Source organism: Pezoporus flaviventris, unplaced genomic scaffold, assembly GCF_033815535.1.
Source record: "Pezoporus flaviventris isolate CSIRO_AGI_PZ_B2104156 unplaced genomic scaffold, CSIRO_AGI_Pfla_v1 ptg000002l, whole genome shotgun sequence".
Lineage (NCBI taxonomy): Eukaryota > Metazoa > Chordata > Aves > Psittaciformes > Psittacidae > Pezoporus > Pezoporus flaviventris.
In genome coordinates, this window is record NW_026892550.1 from 30331258 (window position 1) to 30357292 (window position 26035).

Sequence of the window (26035 nt, forward strand, 5' to 3'; positions counted from 1 at the left end):
TGTGAATGGAACTGCGCCACCGCGCCGGGCGGGCGCCACGGGGGGGCGCTGTGGCGCTGCGCCTCCGCCGCCGGGCGGCAGCTGGAACCCCCGGGCGCGCACGTGCCGGGCCAGTGTCACCTGGCGGCAGCGGTGGCGGCGGCGGGCGGGGCGGGAGGCGCGGGCAGGGTATAAAAGTGTCCCCCCGCGGAACTGCAACTTCCGAGGCGCAGCCGCGGCCGTGGCCATGGCCGAAGCGGGGGCGCCTGCTACCGACAGCCCCGCTTGGCTGTAGGTTGGGCGGGTGACTGCGGCCGGGATCCCCTCCGGGATCCCCGCCCCGCCCCGACCTGCCCCGGCCCCGGCCCCGGCCCTGCCCTGGGAGGCAGTGGTGCAGCAGCAGGATGAGAGTGAACGAGAGCGATCTGAACAGCTCCGTCCTCCCGCGGGACCCTCCGTCCGAGGGCGCCCCGCGCCGCCCGCCGTGGGTGACCTCCACCTTGGCTGCCATCCTCATCTTCACCATCGTGGTGGACCTGTTGGGCAACCTCCTGGTCATTATCTCCGTGTACCGCAACAAGAAGCTGAGGAACGCGGGTAAGGGGCGGTAGGGGGTCGGGGGAAGGGGACCGTGGTAGTGGTGTGCAGCGCTGGGGACTCTTTGTCTGCCAGTGCAACTTTGCCCGGGAGCGGAACTCCAGGGCTGGGCGTGCTTTGTCTCCATTCCCAGCCACCGCTTATGGGCTGTGACAGGTGCCAAGGACTGTAGCTTTCATGCCGAGTCGGTGATCGAGCCGGTAAGTGTATTTTTAGCACCCGCCACCGAATCGTGATGCTATTTTTAGCTCCCGACAGTTCCCACCTGGCAAAACAGACAAGTAAACCTTACTTAAGAATGAAATTTAGACACGGTACTGGGGATGCTGCTGCAGTGTGGTGTCTGCACATGCTGGATGCTGTTCCTCTGATTTTCTCTGAGCTACGGAAATGTCTCTAGTAATCAGTATTATGGTTGGAGATTAAAATCAAGCAAATATGAAGTTACAGACATTGCACGATTCATTAAAAAAAAAATCCCCTCAAAACCCCAAGACATTTAATTTTCTATGTGCACCTCCACTTGCTATCTAGGTCTTTGGGGAATGGGAAACATCTGACAGAAAACAGATTTAGGCACATTCTTAAAAAATGAAATTCTCTAATTTTGACAGCATAGAATCTCTGATGGTCTATTGCGTAAATCCCTCTTAATTCATGGATTATTGGTCAGACAGGCAGGAACTTCTTCAGATTCATTCTGATTTATCATGTCAGACCAGCTGCTGCGCACGTGTACCAAATCTGTGCTGTGAAAGGCTGTGCATCTTTCATTGACAAATCTACAGGAGCATGTGAGGGGAGCTGCATTCATAATCAAAGCAGAATTTCACTCCATGATGACTGAGATGCTGTCTTTTTTTTTTCTTTTTTCATAACTAGCTGTCAAGCTCTTCATTACAACTCCACTAAGTTCACTAGCTGGTGGTTAAAAATTCATCTGAGGAGGAACTTGAGCTCAGGCTTTGATGTAAGTTAGCATAATAAAGGTAGCTGGTATTGGACTCTGGCAAACAGTGGCATGCATAACTTTCTAAGGTTAAGACATCAGGTAATGCAAATGGATTATATGTTTTAGTTTTATTCAGCCATAGTGGCATGCCAACACACAGAAACAAAGACTAACAGATGCTATTTTTTTCTTTCCTATATCAGTTCTAAAAGCTGTATTCTCTCCCTCCTTTCATTGAAAGAAAATTTCATTCACTGGAGCTACAGGCTTACACACTGCAATGTTATGTACTGGAGAGGAGAATCAGACTCCCTAAATCCAACCCAGCACTTGACTACGCTTGTTCCCTGGGAGGTTTTCAGATGGAGGGAGAAAGGGTTGAGGCATGTTACTGGGGTTACTCTGGGGGAAAGGGTGATACTCTCGTAGGCCTTAATTACTAAATACATACTTCAGCACTTCTCTGTGGAGTTTGCGATACAGACATGTCTGGTAATAAGTCTGAAATAAACATGGTCTCTCTTTTCTGGAAACAGAAGGGAATCATTGGGTGCTATGCATGTGCATATTCTTTGCTGTAGATCTCACGTAATCCTTCTTGAATCCTGACACATGCTCACTGGCTCACTCTTACTGAATTTCTTTTTCTTACCTTTTCTGTCATAGTGGCTGTTAAGAACTGCAGCAAACTGGCAACAGTTATCTCCTACAGCTAGGAGAACAGAGCATTCTTCTGAACAGAAATTATTTTAGACTGGCAAATGAATTAGATACTGGTTTACCCTCTGAAATTAAGGCTTACTTAAAACGAGGAGATACTTGGTATAAGATAGGAAATAGATTGTAGCCTGTTTTAGGAAAAAAAAAAAAAGAAAAAGTTTTAAAGTCTTTTTCAAAGTAAATTTTATTTAGTCCATGGATAAAAGGTAACTTTGGGAAGAACATCATTAATAAGCTACAAAAAGATGTGCAAAGTGGTTTTGACTAATCCTGTAAAAACCTGTGTCTGGGCATAACTTTACTTATGTAGCATCACTACTAAATGTGTCATTGAATTAAGAAGGGATCACTCAGTCGAGTAAATTTATGACAAGGCATAAATATTTAGGAAACCCTGGCCTAATATTTTTGACTATGAAGAAGAAAGTTTACTAAGCCTTGTTTACACTAACTCAGATTATACAGGAAGAGTGTACATTGAAAAAAATCTGATTTATACATACAACTAATTTGTAACTTACTATTTATAAAGACAGTTGCAGCTTTTTACAGAACTGTAATAAGAAAAAATACTTCTGAATTTACAGCAACCTATATTAAGTATTTTGATGGCACATTTATTGAGGAAAAAGAACACAGGATGAAAATTCCACTGGAAAAAGGTCAGGGAGGAACAGAAGATACCTCCTGAAGAAAATGTATCTCACTGAAGACTTTCTTCCTTCTTTTCAAGAGAGGACTATCAGAAATAAGGAGTATTTAACAGTTTACCAAAAAGGTGGATTTGGTGGGGGAAAACATCTTGCATCTCTATCCCACTCTCTATTATAGAAATATTTTTTGAAGATAACTACAAATTGAACCTGTGGACTTTTGGTTAAATAAAGTGCATTGAGGAATAGTAGGAAGGCCTAGGAAATCTTCTCAACAAGTGGTGTAACCTTCCTGACAGTCAGGAGGTTAGTTAAAGACACTGATCAAAGCAGAGAAGTCAGTATCTCAAAGAAGTTTGTCTCAGCAAGCGAGGAGTGTCTGATACTGCAGACTCCTTCATAGTCACAAGCATGGCTTCAGTAGATGCTCTTCTAGACACAGAAGCTGATGATGCAACTGGTAGGATCCTCTTTTATTTAATGTACTTGACTTGTAATAAGTTTCATAGTTCTGGTCTGTTTTGATTTGGGTTATTTTTATGGTGGCTTAACAGGTGCCTGACACCAATTCAGTTGTGATGGGAACAGCTGCAATTTAATGCTGGCCTACACAAAGACTGAATTTGGTTTATGACGTCTGTGATCTTTTAACTTTGAAACAAAGTTCAAGGGAAACATTCAAGGCATAAGGATTTTAATGCCCATATTTTGGTAGCACATTCCTGCAGCTTGAACTTTAAACTGATGTGCTTTCTTTAATAATTAATTTTAAAAAGAATTAGAAGGGCTCACTTTAGAGTGACTCATGCCAAACTTCTTCTAATGTGTCTCATTTTCCATCACTAACATTCATTGATCAGAAAAAAGGTCATTCAATAGTTCCACTCTATAAAGATGAAATAACTACTCTTGGGGAAGGTGGATTAAAGATTACTGGTACCTTTTGCAACAAGTGGAGTTTCTACTTGAAACTATGAACACTGGAGAATCTCAGAAATCTGAGGAGATCATGTAATGTGATTTATGTGATATTACACACAAATTCAGTGACTGCTAGTATCCTTATGCCTTTGTTGTTACCCACATTAAGAAAAACAATGCATCAAGAACAAGGTGAGGTTGCAAATCCCCCTGTCAAAGTGACGGGTGCATGTTAACTGACATTTTAATGTTACCAGCAGTAAACTAATCTCAGTTAACATGCGCCTGCCACTTTGACAGGGGGATTTGGGTACTCAGTGATTGCAGGACTGGAGCATTCTTAAGGTCAATAAAGAAAGCTCTATTGAGTGCAATGACACCTCTTGCTCTTTCTCTTCCTTTTGCAACTGTTCTCTTGGCCTGGTGGGCTGCTTTTTTCTGGGCTTTTTATGTGCTGAGGCCCAAAGGTGTCCTGAATACCCCTCCAACAGACCCCTGTGCTGGAAGGGAGCCTCCAGCAGTCTCATTCTCATTCTTCTGTGCCTGTCCTGTCTGCTAACACCTGACGTGAGTTGGGATAACACATGGACTGGTGCCAAACTAGTAACTAGCACCTACTACATCAGGGCAGAAAGCTGCATTCAGCTTCTTGCCCATCTCTGTTCTGTGCTAGATGTATTTGGGGTTTTGTACTTTTTCCCAGTTTTGGATGTCCTTGGCCCAAATGTTTTGTTGCTAAAACACTTGTTTTTCTTACTAGTGAAGAAACCAGAGGAGTCAGCCATTGTTGAGGCCCCAAGGCCTTAGAGCAGCAACATACAGTTACATTCACTGGCACTGCACACATGCTCAAACTTCAGTATGTGTGTTATCTACTTCTCTGAATGAGGTGGCAATGAAAAAAGGGAAATGCCTTTTTGTGTACTAAGTCTGCCTCTGCTGCATTAGGTCCAGACAGTTCTGTAAAGACAGCTCTATGAGTGTTCAAAAGAATAATGAACTCAAGAGTAATCTCTGACCAAAATTTGTAAGATCAGGGAGATCATGTATGGAAGAACTAAGGAACACAGCTATGTGACTTTTTTTTTTTTTTAATCCAATATTTGTTAGTAGTACACCCATTGCAGAACTGGGGGATGGGATCTATCACTAAGAATTTTATTTTGGAGGCTTTTCAAACTGGCCCTGGGTTTTGGTTTGAACAGTAAAAGAATCCACTTGAAGAGTGTTCCTCTCTCAGTTCTATTCTTGTATTTTAAATTTATATTATAAAAAAATCTCTATCTTGATTATTGGATTAGAGTTCTCATCAGTGCTTTCAGGAAAAGGTTGTTCTTGATGATGTTTTGGTTTTGTGGGGTTTTTTAAGTTTTAAAATGGTAATGTTAAATTCTCTATGAAATATTGTTTTATCTAATAAATGAATCTCCTGCTGTGAATTCAGACTAATGGAATCATTGTTTTTGTCACAGGTGATCCCCGGACATCCTGTTGTGCCCTGAGAGACAGTGGGTAGCCTGACACATATTTGACTCAAGGGAGATAACTTGTAGAAGACTAAGTTGTAGCACAGATTCAGGGTTCTGATGAAAACTGAGATGTTGATGGCAATGAACATTATTTCAGACATGAAAAACTTCCAATATTAAAAATGGTAAGCCATTTGGGAGGAGGGAAAATGCCTAGTGGAGGTGCTGAACTTTGCCAAATGTTGAACAGAACTGAACATAAATTTATGGTTTCAATAAAGCTGTTCCTCAGACTGGTTTTGATTGAATACTTTACTGAATCAAAGGTTTGCTTCAGAAATCTGTTAAGTGTACTATGCTGTCAGTGACCAAAGATAGAGATGGGTATTTCAAGTAACTGATACTCTATTCTTACTAATATGTCTGTCAAACTCATCTATTTGTTCTTAATGAAAGATTCTGCATTCTGAAGGTTAGAGGCACTACTTTTTCTACTTGGCTGGTGCCAGCAGACAATGTTATTGATACTCTTACACTGTTTGCTGTCTTTTTTAAGTTATTCTTTTTGGACTGGTTCTCCCTTTCTCATTTTTCTCTCTTCAATATTTTCATTAGCAATTTCTGATCTGCTTTTTCTCTTTTTTTCTATTTCTTTTTTACACCATCCACTTTTCTGTCATGTTATAACATAGATTCTTCATGTCTTTCTAGTATAAGACATCATCAGCAAGTCTATTTTAGTCACAGAAAATGCTACCAACAATAGGCATCCAGTGCTGATATGACAATGTCTGTTCTGTTTGTGCAACAAGGCTTGCTTTCCCAGGGTAATGAAAATGTTGCAGTGTCAATTCAATGTTATGCATCACAGTTTCATTTTGCAATTTCAATAAGCACTAGCTGTTGGCAGTTTTTCTTCTACTTACATCTGTCAACTGCCTTAAATTGCACACTTTCCACTCATGAGAAACAGTTACCAATCTCTGTTTCAGGAGGACAAGTCAGTAAGACTTGAATTCTTCAGGTACCACCACAATTTATTAATGCTTTAATGTTTGCTTATTTAATGAACAAATAAACGTATTTAAGGTGTAATCAGGTAATGTTTGGGACTATAATACAACTGTTGCCACTAAATAAGTTCTTTTTCAAAATCTAGCCCTCCTGAAGTCACAAAGATGGACAGTATTACAGTTCTGCAGAATAATCAAAGTTCCTAGCTTAGATGACAGAATAAAGGTCTGATTATCTTCATTTTAAGAGTGGATAGAATATACAAAAAAACTTTGCCAATACTTGTTAATTCAGATGATAAGCATCCTGCAAACCTGTTAATCTTTTCTTTTAGAGAGTAGAGCAGGTAAAATCACTAAGTCTATTTACAGCTCTTAGATAGTGACTTCTGTAGTTATGTTGTTTTGTTGTAATAACTGACCAGTAAATGTTCAAAGTTTCATGTCCTAAAGTTTTTTTAATGTTTGTTATCCATAAAGAGAATGCAGACTTACACCTCTTCCTTGAAGAAAGACATTGCACTAAAAGTAAAAGACTTTTCAGCTCATTCTTTCATTGTATAAATGATTGAATATAGTATCAGGTCATACATTTAGATAGTATTTTTGAAGAGTAGTCATTGCCTTATGGATGATCATGAAAATGCAGCTCTTGATTATTGCATAGAGTCTTTTATTTGAGTTAAGGACTTGAATTAGGTTGTCTGGGTTTTGGAGAGGGGATTGGGGTAGATTTTCTGTATCATGGAGGACTCCTCATCTTCTCCACTGCTAGAGTTCTAAGAAAGTTCTTCAATGCTTCACTCAGACTCTGTAATCTCTGCTAACTCCCAAGGTCTCATGCTCACTGAAACAAAAGAGAATAGAAGCAACTGATTTCAAACTGTGTTCTGTATGACCAAGCACTGGAACTCTCTATTCAAATACATACTAATCAGCTGGAAAAGTTTATGGATTATTTCAGGTTAATAATATTCAATTTTTCTGTCCACACCTTTAAGCAGAATATTTAGCTATGTTTGTGTAAGTGGGGCAGGATATGTAACTTTACCATGTAGGCCTAGAGAAACCCCATTCTACATGAGTGTATGTGTGATGCTGAAATATAAGGTGCATTTATATTACATCACCTTGGCTTTGGGGTGCAGGTGCAAGGCTAGCAAAACTAATTAGTCTTCATGGATAGGTTACCAAGCAAAGGTATTCTGCCCCTGTGCTGACAGAGGTCATCTCCTCCCTTGCTGCTTGGTATTGTGTGAGGTCAGTCAGTAATACTGCTTTTGTTAGTTGTCCGTTTCAGATGCACCCCAGTATTAACCTAGTGTGATTATAATGCAACTGCCAGTACTACGTTGTTTAGCCAGACAAGATGGCCAAATTGATAGCCATTGGCCAAAGTGATGAATAGGGACCAGCCTTGAAAACTGGTATCCAGTCACACCATAGAGAAGTTTCAGCAGGTACCTATCTTTGCGAGTGTTTTGGGGAAGAGTCAGGATTTTTCTTTCCCTCTGGTAGTAGCTATGGGTTTAATTTGATGTTCCTGTTTTTCAGACTGAGTGATGAATAGCTTTCTACTCCTTAGTCATACTTGGTTTTTAAGGGCACATTCATCTCCCTCTCTGTGTTTGTGAGAAAAGAAGTTATTTCATTTTCAGAGGTGGAGGAATATTTTTTCAGCCCGATACAGTTAGAGTATAGCATTTTTGCGTTAGAAATGTTGGAAGGAAGGTACCTTTTTATGTGAATTTTCCTCGGTAGCAGCCAGTATTTGCTCCTTCAGTAAGACATCACAAAGTCACTTGTAAAATTAAGAATTACAGTGCCTTTTTATCCTCCTTCAGCATTCTTTTTGGTGTTTTTTAATTAAGTAATAGTATCCACAGACTTATTTTGAGACTGTATATTGTTGAAAATGTGGGACTTGCATATTATGAAGAATTGAAGTTTTTATAAATGAAAATTAGTTACTTCAGTTGTATTTTTGTTTCATTTTAGATGAAGAATTAATGGCCTGTAAATAACCCCTCCAACCTGTTTTTATTAATAGCTTATGCCTATTTCACATTAATATGTTATTTTAAAATATTTATTTACATTAAAAATATGTCTCCAGATTATCTGTGGCTGTGTAACTCTGGGGTCTGCCTTCTGTAATTTAAATATTGTACCATAATGCCTGCACCTAATGTGCAAGTTCACATAATTGCAACTTACCACATTTCCATTATGCCATCTTGCACCTCCAAACCTTTTCTTAATGTCTGTTACTGAATTAATTCTCACTTAGAACAAAGGATTGAAAGGGACCTTCTTAGTCATCAAATCCAATTTCCAGGTGTAGTAGGTGTTTGTATAAATCCTTTCATAATCACCTTTCACCTTAAGGTTACACCTTTTTCTCTTTATTCTAACTCAGGGAAGGTATTCTCACTGACTGAAAGTATTTTCTGTCAGTTTAAATGCTTTTGCTATTCCCAGTTTTGCTAGTATCGATGTTACTTAACATTACTTGGCATGTCTCTATTCTTGTAATGAGTGAGAATTAAAACATCACCTCTTGGTGGTCATTTTGCTAGTCCAGAATAGGTGGACATCAAATTTTATTAGTCTAGTTACAGGATAACTTTTCCCCTTCTGTGAAAGAGCAGTACCCCCAAGAGTATGCCTCATCTCTGGAAATACCTTCCCTAAAAGTGAAATCCTGGTTTTACTGAAATCAGTAGCAAACCTCTTACCAAGGTCACTCCTTGTGTCCTTTCACTCTTTTTTTTTGGCTGCAGCGCTTGCCCAAGAGTGAGAAGACTGCTATACTGCTGACAACCTTAAACCTAACATGTGGTAAGCAGAGAAGTCTTTGCCATAACTTTGGAGTCAGAACAGGATTTTTGTTGGATCACTGGTAGCCTTGCAATAAAGCTGACTGCAGAAGAGGGTCATAAGTGCCTGATCTGTATGTCCTGAGATGAGGGCATTATGGGAAAGCTACTTAGATTTTTACATATAGTATGTATGCAAGCTATTAAGTCTAAAAATCGATGCTTCAGTAACACCACTGGGAATAAAGAAAACACGAGACCATGTGGTACTGCAGTGCTATCCTCTATATATTTTGTTTGCTTGTTTAAAAAATGGAAATTATTTTACTTAGGTCAAGGACAGTTTCTTGTACTAAAGTTGTCTGGTCAGATCACATCAGTTTATCCTTGTCCTTATCCATTATCTTTGTCCTCTTCTGTTTTCTAGGAACTCAGAGTTCTGTAATACAGTCATTAAGCAGAATAAATTTCTGAATTAGGTTTTTTTCTGCTATATCCTCATTGCTGGTTTTTCTGTTGTGAAATACGTCATGTGTAAGAAAACAACGTTCAGTATGTCTGACATGAAGGAAGGACAGTAATGTTTCCATGTATTTCCTCCAGCTAGACACAGGTGGTGGGTTTAGTTCATGGTATAAATGAGAACTGTTTCAGTGTTTCTGTAATTCATGCTTATTGAGACAGCTCCTACAGGGATTTTTGTATCCGTGAGCTAACACTGATACAAAATGTTAACACAGCTTTCACTGGGCAAGCCCAATTCTAACTATTCTGTATGTAAGCATCCAGGCCTACGGAGTTAATACGGTAATCCTCATCAAGCTGATTAAAACAGCTTTTAATCTCCTCTGTATACTGGTAAGTATGGAGAAGAAAGCAGAACCAAGTTTGTGTCTTAGCATATATTAAATACCTAATGTAGCGCTCAAATTGCAGTGAGATTTTCTTGCACTTTTTTTGCAGCAAAGGTTTTTGAACGCAGCTTTTGGCAAATAATTGGGCATTTCTTTTGCAGCTTCTTTTACAATTTTGTAAACTCTTGGGTTTTTTGCAGCTGTGCTGATTTCTATCTTGTGCATTCAGTGTATCCCACTACTGGGAATCTCTGCAGCGCTTGATAAAATTGTCAACTATGAACAAGTTGTTGGTTGCTGGAAACCTGCCTTGATTTTCATAGTTTTTATGGCATAGTACTTGTTCACAGATACTCTCCTCCAACTGTATTTTGTATCTACCTAACAACCCCATTTTTGTTCAATTATTTTTGGATGTTCCTAGGAATCTGTTGTGCTTCTGTTCATCGTACATTTGCACTTTTTCTTTGGATGATCCATACGCACTGGGTGTTATGCTGAAGATGGCATGAAGATGGACACTCCTGTATTGAAGAATAACTTTGCACTATCCTTGTTAAATTGTTTTCTGCAGAAGTTGTTTGGATTTGGTTTTGTTTTTTTCTTTTTTTTTTTCCATTGAGGGTACATGTGTCAGGTTTTGTCAGAAAGGCTCTTGTTTTAGAGTTGTTATTGACTTGGGTCTCTCCCTTATGGGATCCATTACATATTCTGTGAAAGCTTTTTTTATACACTCTGTAATAATAGAATACTGAGATGCTGCACTGTTCCTATGGGCATTAATACTGGCATTTTAAAAGGAGATTGAGTGCTGCTTCTGAAGTTATTCCTGGTAAGAATTTCTAATGCATACTTAGTGACAATCTAGGGGAGATTATACAGTTGTACAAAGCTTGCACTTGTACCTTATCAATACTGCTTGCAACAATCAATATCTAAAACGTGCTCTGAATATTTGACAGAATCTGACAAACATGTAAATACAGAAATATGAACAGAAAAAAGAGAAGCAAATAAGGTAAGTTGAAGTAACGTAGTGGACACAGAATTTGCAGTCTGCTTGTTGTTGGTGTTTGTTTTGTACCAGGGTATCCCATTTTTCACAGCGGTGATGCATCCCTTCATTGTAAGCTTTTCTAGTGGGTCTTCTTTTTTTACTTTTCTCAAGCTGTTGCAGTGATAGGGCTTTGCTGCCAGAGTGCTTACTGGAGTCTAGCTGCCTGAGAGCATCTTTTTTGTGCAGATGGCTTCATAGACTACCACCAAAGCAATGAATGGATTTCTAAGATCTTATTTGTATTATCTCCTGTTCCCATATTTACTTAGAAAACTTTCTTGATGGGATTGAAATGTCATAGAGATTTCACTTGTTTCTGTCTTTTTAATTGCTGCCCATTCCTTGTGATGACTGGAAAGAATGTTTTCTTAGTTTACTCAAAAACATGAAACGTGCTTGTTGCAAATAAACCTCCAAAACATTAATTTGTTTGTGTCGTTTTTTAGTCTACTCCCTTATACATGTATTCCAATGAATTAAATGGAGTTTCCAGTAGAAGCACTGGGTGGCCGTTCCAGTATATGTTTACTTTAAGCTAAAACGCATTCTGAAGACATTTATTAATATTATTTCAAGAAATTAATTTGTAGGAGCATTTCTACATGTTCATCTAATAAATACAAATATAGTATGTGACCAAATACTTTTTTCTAGAAACACTAGAAAATGGACATTTTTAGTACATTGGAATGTTACTGGAAATAAAGGACTGACTAATGTTTATCTGTAAATTCAAATAATATTATGCCTTCTATATTCAGAAACTTTGACTTTCTACTTAGGTTAGATAAGAGATGAGCTGACAAGTGAGGAATGCAGTTATAACTGGAAAAGTTAGATTTATGTCAGCTATGTTAGGGCATGAATTATGCAGTAATCCTAAAAACAATCTTTCACAGATGTAAGTTTGAAGTTAGTTATTAGAAGTAAGCTACTTACTCTCTTTGCATGTATACCTACATGTTTACTTTGGGTTGGAGTGTCTTACTGGAGACCATTTTTAGGGTTAAAAGCCCCAGACCCCACCCAGTGATTACAGCTGCAGTAGTTACAGTACTCATGGTGGACAGAAAAGTCCCCACTGCAAACTTTCAATCGTTCAAGTTGGTTTTAGTCCAAAGGGTGCCATTCAGCTAGCAGCCTCAGAATGGTGCTGTTCTCTCTCTTTTTTGCTTTCTCTTACTTCTCTTGCTTCTGGAAAAGAAATTGGATCCCCGAGAGGCTAGAACATTTGGGTTGATTTTTTTTTTGGCAGTTAGTGTCATTTGGTAAGTATCCTGATTTTGATAAGTACCCTGACTTACTTGCCCTGAAATTAATTATTTAACTTAGTTTTTAGCTCCAACTTGGAATTCTCCTAAGCCATCATGCAGAACAGCACAACTACTCAAGGACACTGTCCATGCAAAGGTGGTTATGCATGGTGCTAGACCCCATCATAATACTTATCACAAGGAGGCTTTCCAGAAGAAACTGCTCTTTTGTTCAAGATATCTTGATGCCACCAGGCTTCTGACCAATAATTTTCCAAGAAAATTAAATATCATCTGGAATTTAGAACAGTCTGTTGTGTTTTGACCAATTATTTATATACTTGTTGACATTTCTTTGAAGCATATGCAATGATAAGTAATTTCTAAGCTGAGAATCTCTTTCTTATGTTACAACTGCCTGTCTCCCATTACACCTACTGTTGTAGTCTTGTAAAAGGCCAGTTTCTAAGCTATTTTTGGTCTACATTGTTTGAATGATACTGGCTTGTGTGCAGCATCCCAGTCTTGCTGATGAATTTACTTTTTGCAATACTTTGTTACGTTATCACGTACCTTTCCCAGCTTCATTCTGGAACAGTCTTTTGTCTCAGCAAGGCAGTCAGTGATTCTTGGGAATGGGAATAACTGTGCAGGGAATTTAATCTCCCACAGCACTTCTGTCATGTAGGAGCTTTGTACCAGGTCATGACTGCAGCTTTTCTGTCAATTGGATTAGTTTTCCAGGGAGAGAACATATAGTTAATGCATTTGATTTCTTTCATTGTGTCCTTGATGTTACCTGATCCAACTTGCTATTCTCTGTCACTGCTTTCTTCAGTGTATCCTCATATTCTCTGTGAGTTTGTATCATGTCCTTAGCTATTGCAGGGAGGCCTATAATTCCCATGAATTAGTCTCTTAGGTCTTTTGTCAAAGTGTTTCATTGTCCCACAGCTAAATTTATCCCCAAAGGAATATGTAAAAATGTGTAATACCATGTTTCTAGTGTCTCCATTTTAGCTGATTCTTCAACTTTTTCTGGCAATATCCATCTTCCTTATCCAGAATAGTTAATCTGTTTTCACCACCTATTTTATTATTTTATCTTAAATATTTGATTAAGTGCATAGTCTGTTCTTATTTATTAATAGTTGTGTTAGAATCTTCAATACAAATTGTAGTTGGAAGGGTGCCTTAGGACTGTGCTGTTAACCTTTGTCATGACAAATTCAAACTAGTTATGATTCTTCCTTTTCTGTATGTATTTCTGAATCTCTTGACCAAAATCAATTTTTCTGAAACTTGTGTATTTTAAAGGAGTATATGCACCATTACAAATGTACAATGCTCAGGAAAACTACTATCCCCTCAAAGAGTTTCAGACACTGCACAATTAGATTTATTTCAGTGATGGATGCATTTGTTCAGAAAATGCCTAGTTCAGCAAATTTAGATGTAGCAAAAGCACTTGACTTTTTCTCCAAATATCCTTCCTTTCAAACATCTATTGATCACAAGTGTTTTATTTAGAGAATAGGTTCAATACACCTTTAAAAATTACCTTGAAATGAACTGAGTAATTAGATCTTTTATGATCAATTTCCTACTTAAGGTTTCCCATCTGTTCTTGGATGAGACGATACAGTGAAGATAAGCATTAGAAGATGTTTGGTTTATTTTTCCCAGAACATACCATCAGTTAAATGACAACAGCAGTGGAGTTCATGAGACTGTAATTCACCTGATCCGCTGGGTTCCACTAAAGCGTAGTCTTTTTGGTAGAACTGTAACTAAACATTGTTTCTGGATTACAGGTATTGGATACTACCAAGTAGATTAAGTGGCCTCCGTTCAAGAATTCTTTATTTCCAACATTTCTTTATAATTCCATTTAAAACTCTTACCTCCATTTACATATCTTTTGATCTACGTATATCATGAAGATCACATTGAATTAAACACAAGTTAGTCACTAGTGGTACAAAGTTCATGTGAATTCTTTTAGCCATGCTGTTCAATAGACTTTTCTGTCTTCTATTGCCTAGTTTCAGTGAAAATACAGCTTTTGTATATTTCTACTCAAATGGTAGTTCAAATAATGTCTAATATGCCCCTGCATGAATCTTCTCTCATTTCTTGCACAAGTTCCTGAAGTTCATGATGTTTCTCAAAGAGCTGGCCCTAAAATCTGTTTTACTAGGTGAAATAAGTATTGTAATCTCTTCCACCATATTTCCATAGCTTTCCATACTCTTGAAATCAGAAACTTCACAGAAAATACTGGAGTCTGCTGAAAGTAGATATTGGCTTGAGTTGCTTTTTTCTCCTTCCTGAGATTGCTCCCATCAATGCAGTTAGCATTGTTTTAAAGTGTACCTGTGTGAAATCAGTGATTATTCCCTCTGTTTGGCCAAAACCACTTTGCTGTACTTGCTGAAAAAGCCTACAGTGCTTCTTACAGGCAGCTTTGTCTGTTTCCTCCTAAGACCAGCATGTCTGATGTCTGTGTTCAGAAGGCTGAAGGTTATCTATGAATAAATTTACAGTAAGAAATTCAGTTCTCCTTTAGCTTGTGAATTTTTAAACTTCTAATAAAATTGTTTATGTCCTTGTAAAGAAGTTGAAATACCAGCTGACAGTGACTATACATGTTTGAAAATTCTACGGACAGCTACAGAGTAGTCACAAAATAGAGGCATGGCACAGCATTAAAATGCTACAAGAAAAGTTAGCAATGCTTGCTACTACTTGTATGGTCTTTGCCATATAAACTGCAGACATCAAAACTTTCTGAAAAGTTTCTGTTCTGCTGACACTTGTTTATCACATTGATGTTAGTTTTAAGAGATAACAAGTGATTTTGACTTAAAAGCATTATGATCATAGAATTAAAACACTTCTTACATTATAATACTAGTCTAGGACTAGCAGCCAAATATTCTCTCTCATAGAAACAGCACCAAAACAGACAGACTCCTGAAGAAATCTTGTCCCTGAAGAAACTGGATAGAAAAGCTGAGGTCACATGAGGGTAAGCCACAAATCAAGCTACTGACATGACTCAGAGATTTGTTAATACAGATGTAAACTGTAAACAGATTTTCTAAAAAGCATTTAGAGTGGTTCCTCTGTTGTTATGCAGTGGTTTAAACATTGAAACTGTCATGACCAGTATAAGGAGAAAGAACAAGTTTGGAAACAGTCTCTTGTTTTCGTTTTTGTGAATCTTATCTACTAATTTGAAAAAGTATTTTCTACACCATAGGAAAAAGATGAAAGAGACTTATGTTTATGACAATAGAAATTAAATTACATAGCAATAGGAATTATATTTACCAATTTCATGCTTATCTATACTGCCACTGTCATGGATTGAGCTTCTATGTAATAAACATTGCAAAAGCGCCAGAAAGAGCTCACTGTTAAAAGGAATAGCCAAATAATTAGGAATTGGGTTCATGTAATTATTTATTATCTGAGGTCTGATTACAGCAGTATTCTGGAATTCTCTGCTGATCTTTCATTCCAGATGTATGTCACAGCTATATTACAGTTGGGTAAGAGATGTGGCAGACTGAAATCCTGTTTAGTGTATATATCTATGTATATATACTATGCATATCATGTATTATGGGAAATATATATCCCTGTTACATCACATCTTTTATACTGCCTGGAGCAGCACCCAATACAATACTGATTTCGTGTTTAATTCACACCTGCATCCTGCATACCTTTGGCTGCAGGTGTTTAGATTTTCTGTGCTCTCAGTATGTAAGAATACATGTACTGATATATTTGTCTTCTAAATTAATTTCAAATGGACTGAGTATCTCAAACTGTTCTTTTCACTTCGGTGGCATATTTTATCTAACATATGAAGGCAGGCTAAGAAAATTGTTCAGCCTGGAGAAGAGAAGCTGCATGGAGACCTCATAGCAGCTTTCCAGTATCTGAAGGGGGCCTACAAGGATACCTGAGGACTCTTCATCAGGGACTGTAGCAAAAGGACAAGGAGTAATGGGTTTAAACTTAAACAGCAGGAGTTCAGGTTAGATATAAGAAAGAAGTTCTTAACTGTGAGGCTGGCGAGGCTCTGGAGCAGGTTGTTCAAAGAAGTGGTAAATGCTCCATCCCTGGCAGTGTTCAAGGCCAGGCTGGATGGGGCCTTGAGCAATCTGGCCTAGTGGGAGGCATCCCTGCCTGCATGAGGTTGGAACTAGGTAGTCTTAAGGTCCTTTCCAACCCAAGCCATTCTATGATTCTAAGAAAATCCAGAGCCATCTGGCCCACTGAATTCAGCTATGCTGTTTTTTTACATTGAATTGAGAGTTTCAGAATAGATTTTGATAGCAGTGGCATTGCCCACAGTTTGTTGTGTGAACATGGGGCATCTATGCCACCACAGATAGTTTTCTGCTTAATGTACTTTAAATCAAACAAACAGATCTTTAACTGATGTTAATGTTCTCAGCTCCTATGGCTGTGACAGTCAGCTGCAGCTGATGTTCCACCCCTATAATGATCTTTGCCTATTTAAATTCAATTTCAATAAGAACTTATGGTATTTTCTTATTCAAGAAGACATCTGTCTACTCAAGCCAAAGCAGAACTTGATGGAATACTATCAGGTAGATTAAGTGGCCTCCCTTCAAAAAGTATTTCCAGCTTTTCCATATAATACCATTTAAAGCTCCTTACATGCTTTTTAGTGTGCTTTACATTATTGTAGAGGCTTCAGAGAGGACACTGGGATTGCCCAAGTAATCCTCCAGACATCTTTGTTTACAGCTGCAAGCTGTCAAGGGTGGATGAGAACCACCCATAGTAACATATGCTCATGAGAAACTGCTGCAGTTAAAACACCAAGTTGCGTACCAGGAACTGCAGCTTTGCAATTACCCATGTGTTATCCATGTGCATGCTATGCATTACCTTCTACTCTCCCCATTCCCTTATCAAAGTCCCTGACACACCAGGACTCTGCAGTTCAGAAGAACTGGGAGGTGGAAAGCAAGTATCAGCTTCTCTACCCCAACTGCAGAGTGGAGAGAATGGAACAACAATTGAGCTCTACAGGAGTATTCTTGAGAGAAACTTTCCAGCTGAAGGGTGTGTGATACACATATCTCTAGTACTGTTTTGGGTATGTGTATTGTTCTGAAGATCTAATTCTGAAGATTGTTAGTGAGTGTCTTCATTTTCCCTCCCTGAGATGGAGGGCGTTTTTTTTGTGTTGTGGGTACGACTGATTAGGAAACAATCCATTCTGTTCACTTCAACAAAAACAGGGTATGTTAGTAAGGCTTTGCAGTTTGCTAAGGACCTCTTTAGAAACTTAGTTTCTATTGTTTTTCAAATAGTCACCTCACAGGAGACTCTGCTGAAGTATCTTTTTTTCACATGATCTGTTTTACACAAGTGAAGAAGGGAGGAGGTGATCACTCCCAGTTGTTTTGTTGTTGTTTCTTCATACAGTCTTCTTTTCCTGTGCAGTTCCATTTCAATGCCAACATTTCAATGATGTGAATGCCTCAGTTGAGCAATGCTTATCCCTAAAGCTGATTTATGTTTAAAGTATTGCAGGTCTTGCAGTCAGCTGCATATGTCACTATTGGAATGCCTGGAACTAAAAGCCATTATAAAGACTTTTTTACTTCCTTTTCCTTTCTTTTTTTTTAACCCTCATCTAAACTGAACTTAGGATCCAAAAGTTTTTGAGAGCAGATAATATTCTAATTTTCAGACACAAAATGCTGCCACTGCATTTGCAGCAACTCCCAAGAATATTTCAGTTACTACATATAGTTCTGTCTTCATCTTATTGCAACACCTCCACAGAAGCAAAGCATGATTGATGTATTAGAAAACTAAGGGGAAAAAAGATAGCTTCAGTTCCAGTTACATTTGAGAAGAAGAGACAAATGTGTTTTATTTTCTATCCAGATGCTCAAGACAGTTCCTGCTCAAATGACTCACTGATTCTTCTACTAAACAAAGTATTTAAAATGAAGTTCTGAAGGCATGTTTTTAGCAGTGGTAACTGGAAGATTTCTTATGTCATTGTATTTATATGCCCAGTATGTCCACGTTTCAGTCAGTCAAATCCATGGTTTTATCTAAAATCAAAATCTGTTCCAACACACCACATTCCCCTTTGGCTTACCCTTAACTGTTTGAATTGTCACAAAAGTCATATTAATAGAGGCAGCTGCTTTGCATCAAAATAAAGTTTGTGATGCTGTTCTTTGAGTACTGATAGGCCAAAGCTGTTCTCTTCAATTGCAATCCGGAGTTCAGAAGAATCTTTCAGTGTTAAATTTTCGGGGGTTTGTCTGTTGTTTTAAAGTTAATTTCTAGGTGACTTTATTCCACCATTTTAGTATCCAGTTTACCCCATCTTTGAATGTTTTTCATATTAGGCTTTGGTAGATAACTGCTACTATTATTTAATCTTACTTCATCTCCTCAAATCTGATTTCAGGTATTCTATTTTGAAAAAGTTTTCCAACATATTTTGCACTAATAATTCTTTATATATCATTGAATCTGAAATTATATCAAAACCAGTATTAAGATGATGAAGTAATTTCTGTGTGACCCTTCATATTTCGAAAGGATGAGTGAATGGTAATAATCTAACAACTATGAATTACATAGCATGTCATGATAACAGTGTAAAACTTAAGATGCTCAAAGTGGACTAACAAATCAATCTTTGGTAAAGAAACTGGTCCCCTGTATTTCAACTCTAAATAAAATAAGTTGTTCATTTTGATCCAGTCTTGTTGGGGTGTTTTCCTAAAATCTTAATCCTAATCAGCTTCTGCTTTACAGTCAATGGACATCTCAACCCATTAGATTTGCACCATTCAACCTGTCAGAATTCATTACCTTGCCATCTACAGAGGACTTCCTCTGCAACCAATTGCTTGTTAATTCATCTACTGCAAACTCTGAGGGATTTTGTTAAAGAGACATTTCAGGCGAAGTATTTGATTTATACTTCCTTTGGCACTATCTAGCCAAAGGTTCAACAGATGTCAGATTTGTACAGCTAACCCAAGCTTGGTAGGAAGTTTTGCTTCTCAAGATTTTGCTAATAATCCATTAGTAGTGATTTTAGCAGTGGGTAAATACCACAATAGAAATCTTGTGTATTTATTGTTTCAAAATGTTCAGAACTTTTTTCCCTGTAGGGAAATTATCTTCATTAAAGGACACTAAAAGTAACAAGTTGCAGCATCTTTCAATTTGCAAGTTCTGTGAGACCCTAATTACTTGATATACATAAAACATATTTTTCTGAAATTGCTAAAGGGCATTGAAACTTTCTTCTCTTAGAATTCAATTTCCTCAGCTTTGTTAAGCCGGTACACTTTTGTAAGAATGTCTCCATTAGGATGACCAAGATCCTCTTTAACTGAAAACTAGCTATTAGATTTCATTCTTAGCTAGAATGCCAAACATTTTAAACATTAATGGACTTCAGTATTGAATTTATTTATAAAATGTCTCTAAAAATTGTACACCTTCTCGCCTTCATAGGAGACTCATAATAAAACAATCTGTCATATGTAGGCGTTCTTTCTCCTGAATGCATCCTCCTCCACAACTGCTTTTTAGTCCAGAAAATCCTTACGCAATTGCCTGAACAGGGAAAATGCGGTGTTGTATCAAAGGGCTAGGCACTAAGAAGTCTACAGATATGTGGCAGCTACAGACTTCTGACACTGGAGTAATATGTTTGGGAGATTAAACAGCAATGTAGGAATTTTATCTTTAACTTTGTTTACTGGTTTTATTTGTTCATTTATAATTAATTTTAAACTCATATCTCTATTTCTTAGACAAGAATGGGTAGTATTCTGCTTTCTTATTTTCATGTAGCTATGATTTATACCATAGTTGCTCTCTTTTTTGAAGTGTCATTCAAGTCTTCTGCTATAACTGAAGCACCTCAGTTAGGAGTACAGTATCAGAGGCCTCTATAAAATCGGTGTAAACACCTCAAGAAAAATGGTTAGCTGAGACAAAATTCTCATCAAGATTTTGCATAAAGTCTCAGATGTTCATAAGAGTGCCTTACAGATGGTTGCTTATAGTGAGCACCATTATGACTTTTCTGAGATTCATTTTTTTCTCATTAAATAAAAGATCTGGCTGCTATTAACTCCCTTCCACTAGTAACTATTTCTGGTTTTAGTTTTCTAACTGGAATAACTACTCATTCTTAGAAACATATGACATACCTGAATCATTGAGAGGAAGCATCAAAATCCAGGCTAAGTAAGTCCTATTTACACAGAAAAGCTTTTAGATTAATGTAGTTATAAAATAGATTGTAAAATCTGTGGGAATGTATGTTCCATGCAGAAGGTTAGAAACTGCTGGAAGGTTAGAAATCGTTTAGTCTGATTTCTTTTTAGTCAGATTTATCACTTACTGGGTCTATCCAGTGAGCAGAGAAAATCTGGTCACTACAGTGACATTCAAAGCGAAAACTAATGGTTCTGACCATCTATTGTCCAAAGTGCCCTACAGAGACAGGAAAATGCCATATGCAAAACATTTACTGTAAATTCCTAGACTACATGCCTGCTTGTTTCTGTTGACTTTATAGGACTCGGGTATGGCAGATACAGATAGCAGTACCTTTGAATTGCTTTTCTTAATTTCTCTAATTTAGCTGCTCTGATAAGTGCCAGTATCAATCTATGGCTCCATACTATTAAATTTATAGAGTCTATAAAGGCTTTATAAATGGATGGGGCAGATCAGGCTCTGACTGCTAGTTAACACATGTTGGCTGTTCCTAGAAACCATTTTTTACTGGTGCAAACAATATTGATAATCTGAGGGTGTAGAACTTTTCCAAGACCTAAATATCCACATTGTCAATGTGAGTTCCAATCTATATATGCTGTAATTGCTTCTAAATCAGTAGTATGATGTTACTTTTACTCATCTGAAATTTCTGAAGGTATGTCTTTTCCCCAGTTTCTCATTTTAATGAAGAATTTAAAGCTCTTTGATATCAACAGTAAAACTTTCCTTGATTTCAGTATAAGGATTTGGTCTGATATTAATTCTTCACAAAGAAATTATTTCAAAATAACCCATTAGTTCTAACTAAGACTTTAAGATGCTCATAATTAAAAAAAACCTTTATAAATTAACTGAGATATTGTAATTATTCAAAAATGCATTCAACTAGTTGTAATTTCCACTACCTGACACTAGAGGGGAAAAATGTTCTGTGTTTTTAGAACACTAAAATGCAAACCAAACTGTGATGTATTCCATTTTATGCATCACTTCTCAGAATAAGAATGCAGTTGCTTATAATAACATTTCTTGAAGACTTTATAGTTGTAGAAGAAAGTGATTAGTTACACTGTAGTAATATTGTTATTGAATTAGCACTCAGATCTGAGGGAACATAAGATTCATAACATCAGTCAGCTGGTATTAAGTTGTGATATGGTCTGAATTTCTAGTTCTTTCAGAAGGATTAAAATACAGTAACAATTTTGCCCAGGTAGCAGTAGCTGGTTCATTTTCAAATTAAATTGTCATGAGTATTTAATAGGTGCATGTTCATTCACAGAAACTGTGGTTCAACTTTGCCAGAAAGCGTACCTTAATTTTCATGAGCACAAAGAATTTTTTCATCTTTGTACTTTTCTTTCTCTGAGCAAGTCCCCCAGTTTTTTTCTTGAACTCCATACTTTCTATGTTCTGCTTTTCCACCAAGGAAAAAAAAAAGAGCAAGAAAAAATGGAGATTTGGTGTACTAAGGACTTTGCAGAATCCAAATATTTATATCCAAATACATTTTCTTTAGAATAATCTGGAGAGTTTAGAAAATTCAGTTGTGTTTTCTTCCAGACAGGCACACAAAGCAGAAGTGTGCAAGAGTTGTGGGTAACAGGGAGCACAACAGATGTGTGGAAGTGTACTCTTCGAAATAAACCAAAAAGCACCCTAACATAGGTGTTGGAATGTCTCTAATACTAAAGATATATGGCATTATCAGACAGTGTTAAAAGCCATGGGATGTTATTTGCTCTCTTTCTCTATGTGCTGTATGTTAAAGTTCAGATATCTCCAGAGTTTTCAGAAGCAAAATATTTTAATCATAGTTGCTAGTCATTTCTTTGCTTGTTCCTTACAATTGCCAGTTTTGTATACTGTCCTTATGGTTGCTTCTGTTGCAATTACTGAATACATCCTGCTGTTTGTACTGCTGTAAAATGTCATTGAGATTATTAAAGAACCCAAAATAAAGTAGATTTATGGCTTCCACTGAATTTGAGTGTGATCCAGGTATCCATGTCCATAAAATGGGTATACCCATTTTAGAACCTCAGTCCAAGGTTCTCCTATGAAGATATCTGCTATCTTACTACTTTGATTTCTATGCTTATATTGACACCATCTCAGTGGGTTAGTTTCAGGAAAGGTGTAGGATTATTTAATGTAGGGCAGAGATGCATGTTAATCTGTTTTTCATATTGATAGATGCAAGCAACAGAGTAAAAGGGAGAAGAGATAAATAAAACCATCAGCTAGGAGGATTACTCAGTCTAATTGGTTACGCCCTGTCTGAGTGCTACAGCACAGTGAGAGATGATGCTATGCTGGTTCTATCAGGTGATAAAAGATGAACTTTGGTTTGATTCTTGTTTGGTCAGTAAGACAAAGATGCAACTACATTTGCAGGCTCTGGGGGCAGATAAACGTTATCATAATAGGCAAAAGACTGACACCTTTCCCCAAAAAGATTTGAGTTTGTTTAGGTTTTTTTTTAAAGAAGAAATATAAAAAGGAAAGAATGGCAAGATTTTCAGAAGTCCCCAAATTCTTAATGAGGTTATATTCTGAAGTGTAAATGTATCAGAACATGAAGGAAAAGAGCTCTACAAACAGATCAGATTGTTTAAGTCATCTGGAAGTAAATCATTTTGTATAGAGATAGTCAAATACAAAGTTTAGAGAGGATTTTGTACAGCTACTTTTAACAATTGGGAAGATTTGTGATATGTATTTATCCTTTTGCAAATATAACATTATAGAGATTTTTCTGACAACTCCCTTAGCAATAAAATTCCAGTGATTCTTACAAAGGGCTTCATTATTAGTCAAAATGTGTAAATAGTTAGATAAAACAAGGCACCATGTACGTAAAAGTAATATATCTAATAGACGTAGTGTATCTGTAGTGGAATTATATATAAAAGGGCGCACTTCATGTCTTTTGGACAGCTTCATGCATAACGCATAGCAAGGCTGAAATGTTCCAGACAGTGATTTCCAGAAGCAAGTAGTAGGCTTATCTGAAGACATACCCATGCAGTTGCTGATGCAATTATTAAATGTCATCTTCAATTTTAAACATGCATAAATCACTCCAGTTAATATTAGTGAGTCTGATGTATGCTCAACAAGGGGAAAATATATCCCTAATGAATAAGGCATGCCACTGAGATTTCTGAATATGTTAAATAGCTTAATTTTGTACTATTCTATCACGTTGTTTTCTAACATTAGTATTTAACAACTCTGACTATGCTATGAGTTGTGATCAAATAAATGAACCTGAAAAAATTAACAGAGTTCAACTTGGTTTGTAACAGAGTTGGGTTTCTGCCATAAATTTGATATTGACTTGATCTTCTCTGATATTCATAAAGGTATCTATCACAGCTAACTGCATTTTATTTCTTGTGCTATATTTATACCAGAGACAATTTGACATTAGGAACCTGTGTATGTGTATGTAAGCATAATTATGTATGCAGGTATAGCTGAAGATTTAGCTTTTTCTCCTGCAGTTGCATAATTATACATAGAACTTGCAAATTCATTAACCTAGAAGGGAACAAAGAGAGGTCCATATAGAAATTACGGTATGTATCCAGGAAAACCTTCATTTTGTTCAATGGCTCCTGATTTTTTGCCACCACCTATTTCCTAGAGAGCTTGTCAACTGCAGTGTTCTTTCAGTGCTGAAATTCACCAGTAAAGCTTTTATTATTGAGCTCTGAGCTATGTCAGTTCTTAATCTCTACAAGCATTTCCATGTAATCTAAAAGAAAGAAGAAAATATATTTTCTTAATCTGCTAACAAAGATTAAGTGCAATTCAAACTGGATTAACCTGCATTCCGCAAAATTGAACTCTGCTGTACTCAGGGTAAGGCCTCCTTTTTCATAGTACTACGTATTATCCTTCATGGTACAAAATGTTACTGAGAGAATTAGTAGTATAATATCTGAGAATCAGTACAGAAGCATAAATGAAAAATCTGTCATAGTCTTAGATTCTTCATTTTGCTACTACCATGCTCCTTTCTTTTCTGATGCAGTAATCAGACATACATACTTCATAAAACACAAATTCTGTCTGTCCATTTTAAATACTTTCTACAAAGGTGGCTGTTTCTTGCTGTTTTGAGAAAGTTTGAGTCTAGTCAATCTCATTTTTCCAAGAAAGTCTCACCTTTGAGTAGATATAGCACAAACTCACTTGGTTGCTAAGATCCTAGTTCTTTATTATTTTTTCAGTGTTTTTGGGGCATAGTTCTTTAAGCTATCTCAGACAAATCATGACACTAATTTTCTGACAATTAAGAACATAAAAAAGAAAGATTCCATTCCTTTCTCTAAATTATGAATTTTTCTTCTTTCTCTCTGTTCCTGGATGTGTTTGGACGTTCATCTTACTTTTTTAAGGTATTTACAGATGACGTAGTTAAACCTAGGTGGCATCTGAGGTGCCCTATGATATGTAAGACAGATGTCCTCACAGGACTAGTTAGGACACACTGGGGTCTTACAAATGACATGAGATCCTGTGTTTAAGTAAATGAAGACCACCTCCTATCAGTTTTCTGAGTGTTCATTATCAAGAAGATAATGCTTTTCTGTTAAGTAACAGAAATTCACACAACCACAGAATTACTGAATTTAAATGAATTAAGCCAGGAAGTTGTCTTCAATGCACTCAAGAAATCTAGATTGCTTGCACACTTATGTATTGTCAATATATTTTACCTCATCTTGGTTTTCACTGTAATCTGTAGAGCAAGACTATGAATAGGCATAAAATATGAAAAATTTCCAGAAATGTTCTACTTTACTTTTTCATATAGGTAGAGGAATGTTTTTTCCTGTTCTGTTTCTTGTACTGTCGTTTTGGTTCTAACCCAGCAGTTTCAGGATAGTGTCTAATATAGCAGCTACAGGAGTTTAACACAAGTTACTGTAGAATAAAATAGTAATTGATGGGCAATACTTGTAAAGCAACTTCTGTCTGCTAGATGGCCGATTACAGTTAAAAATGATAGACAACATGAGTTGAAACATTAAATGCAGCTTTCAAAATCTGAACTAAAGTTATTAAAAGGGCTATGTTTTAATCTTTTGCAACTCCTTATCCTTATTGCCTTTACTGTCAAATCATTACTAAACCCACCCTACAAATGTTATATGTTGGTTGTGTAGCCAGCCTATACAATCAGTTCTGTATGTACAGAATTAAAGGCTACATTATTCATATTCTTAGCACAGCTGGATGGTCTTTTCTGAGGTCTGTATTGTAAATTAAAGTCTTTTCAAATGCAGCTAAATTGACTGCAGACTCTGTTTCAGCCAGTTCCCCACAGACTAGTAAAAATCATAGTGATGTCTGTGTCCTGACTAGCAAACAGGTCGGAGTGTGCTTCTTTTATAGAAGATGTATAG

At 37.2% G+C, this 26035-nt stretch overlaps 1 protein-coding gene across 3 annotated transcripts in view; it reads left to right on the forward strand.

Annotated features, from left to right (window-relative positions):
* The first annotated feature begins 344 nt into the window (after nucleotides 1-344).
* MTNR1A (melatonin receptor 1A) overlaps nucleotides 345-26035 on the forward strand; it is a 50006-nt gene continuing 24315 nt past the window's right edge. Inside the window, exons 1-3 of one of the 3 annotated variants that reach the window (XR_009746972.1) lie at nucleotides 345-576; nucleotides 5295-5476; nucleotides 10402-11394. Coding sequence is in view for 1 of the 3 variants with exons in the window: in XM_061473851.1 (XP_061329835.1) it covers nucleotides 384-576 (193 nt within the window). In the remaining 2 variants the exon portion in view is untranslated. Of the gene's footprint in view, nucleotides 577-5294; nucleotides 5477-10401; nucleotides 11395-26035 lie in introns of those variants that run through there. The other 2 variants (XM_061473840.1, XM_061473851.1) reach the window with 2 other exon arrangements.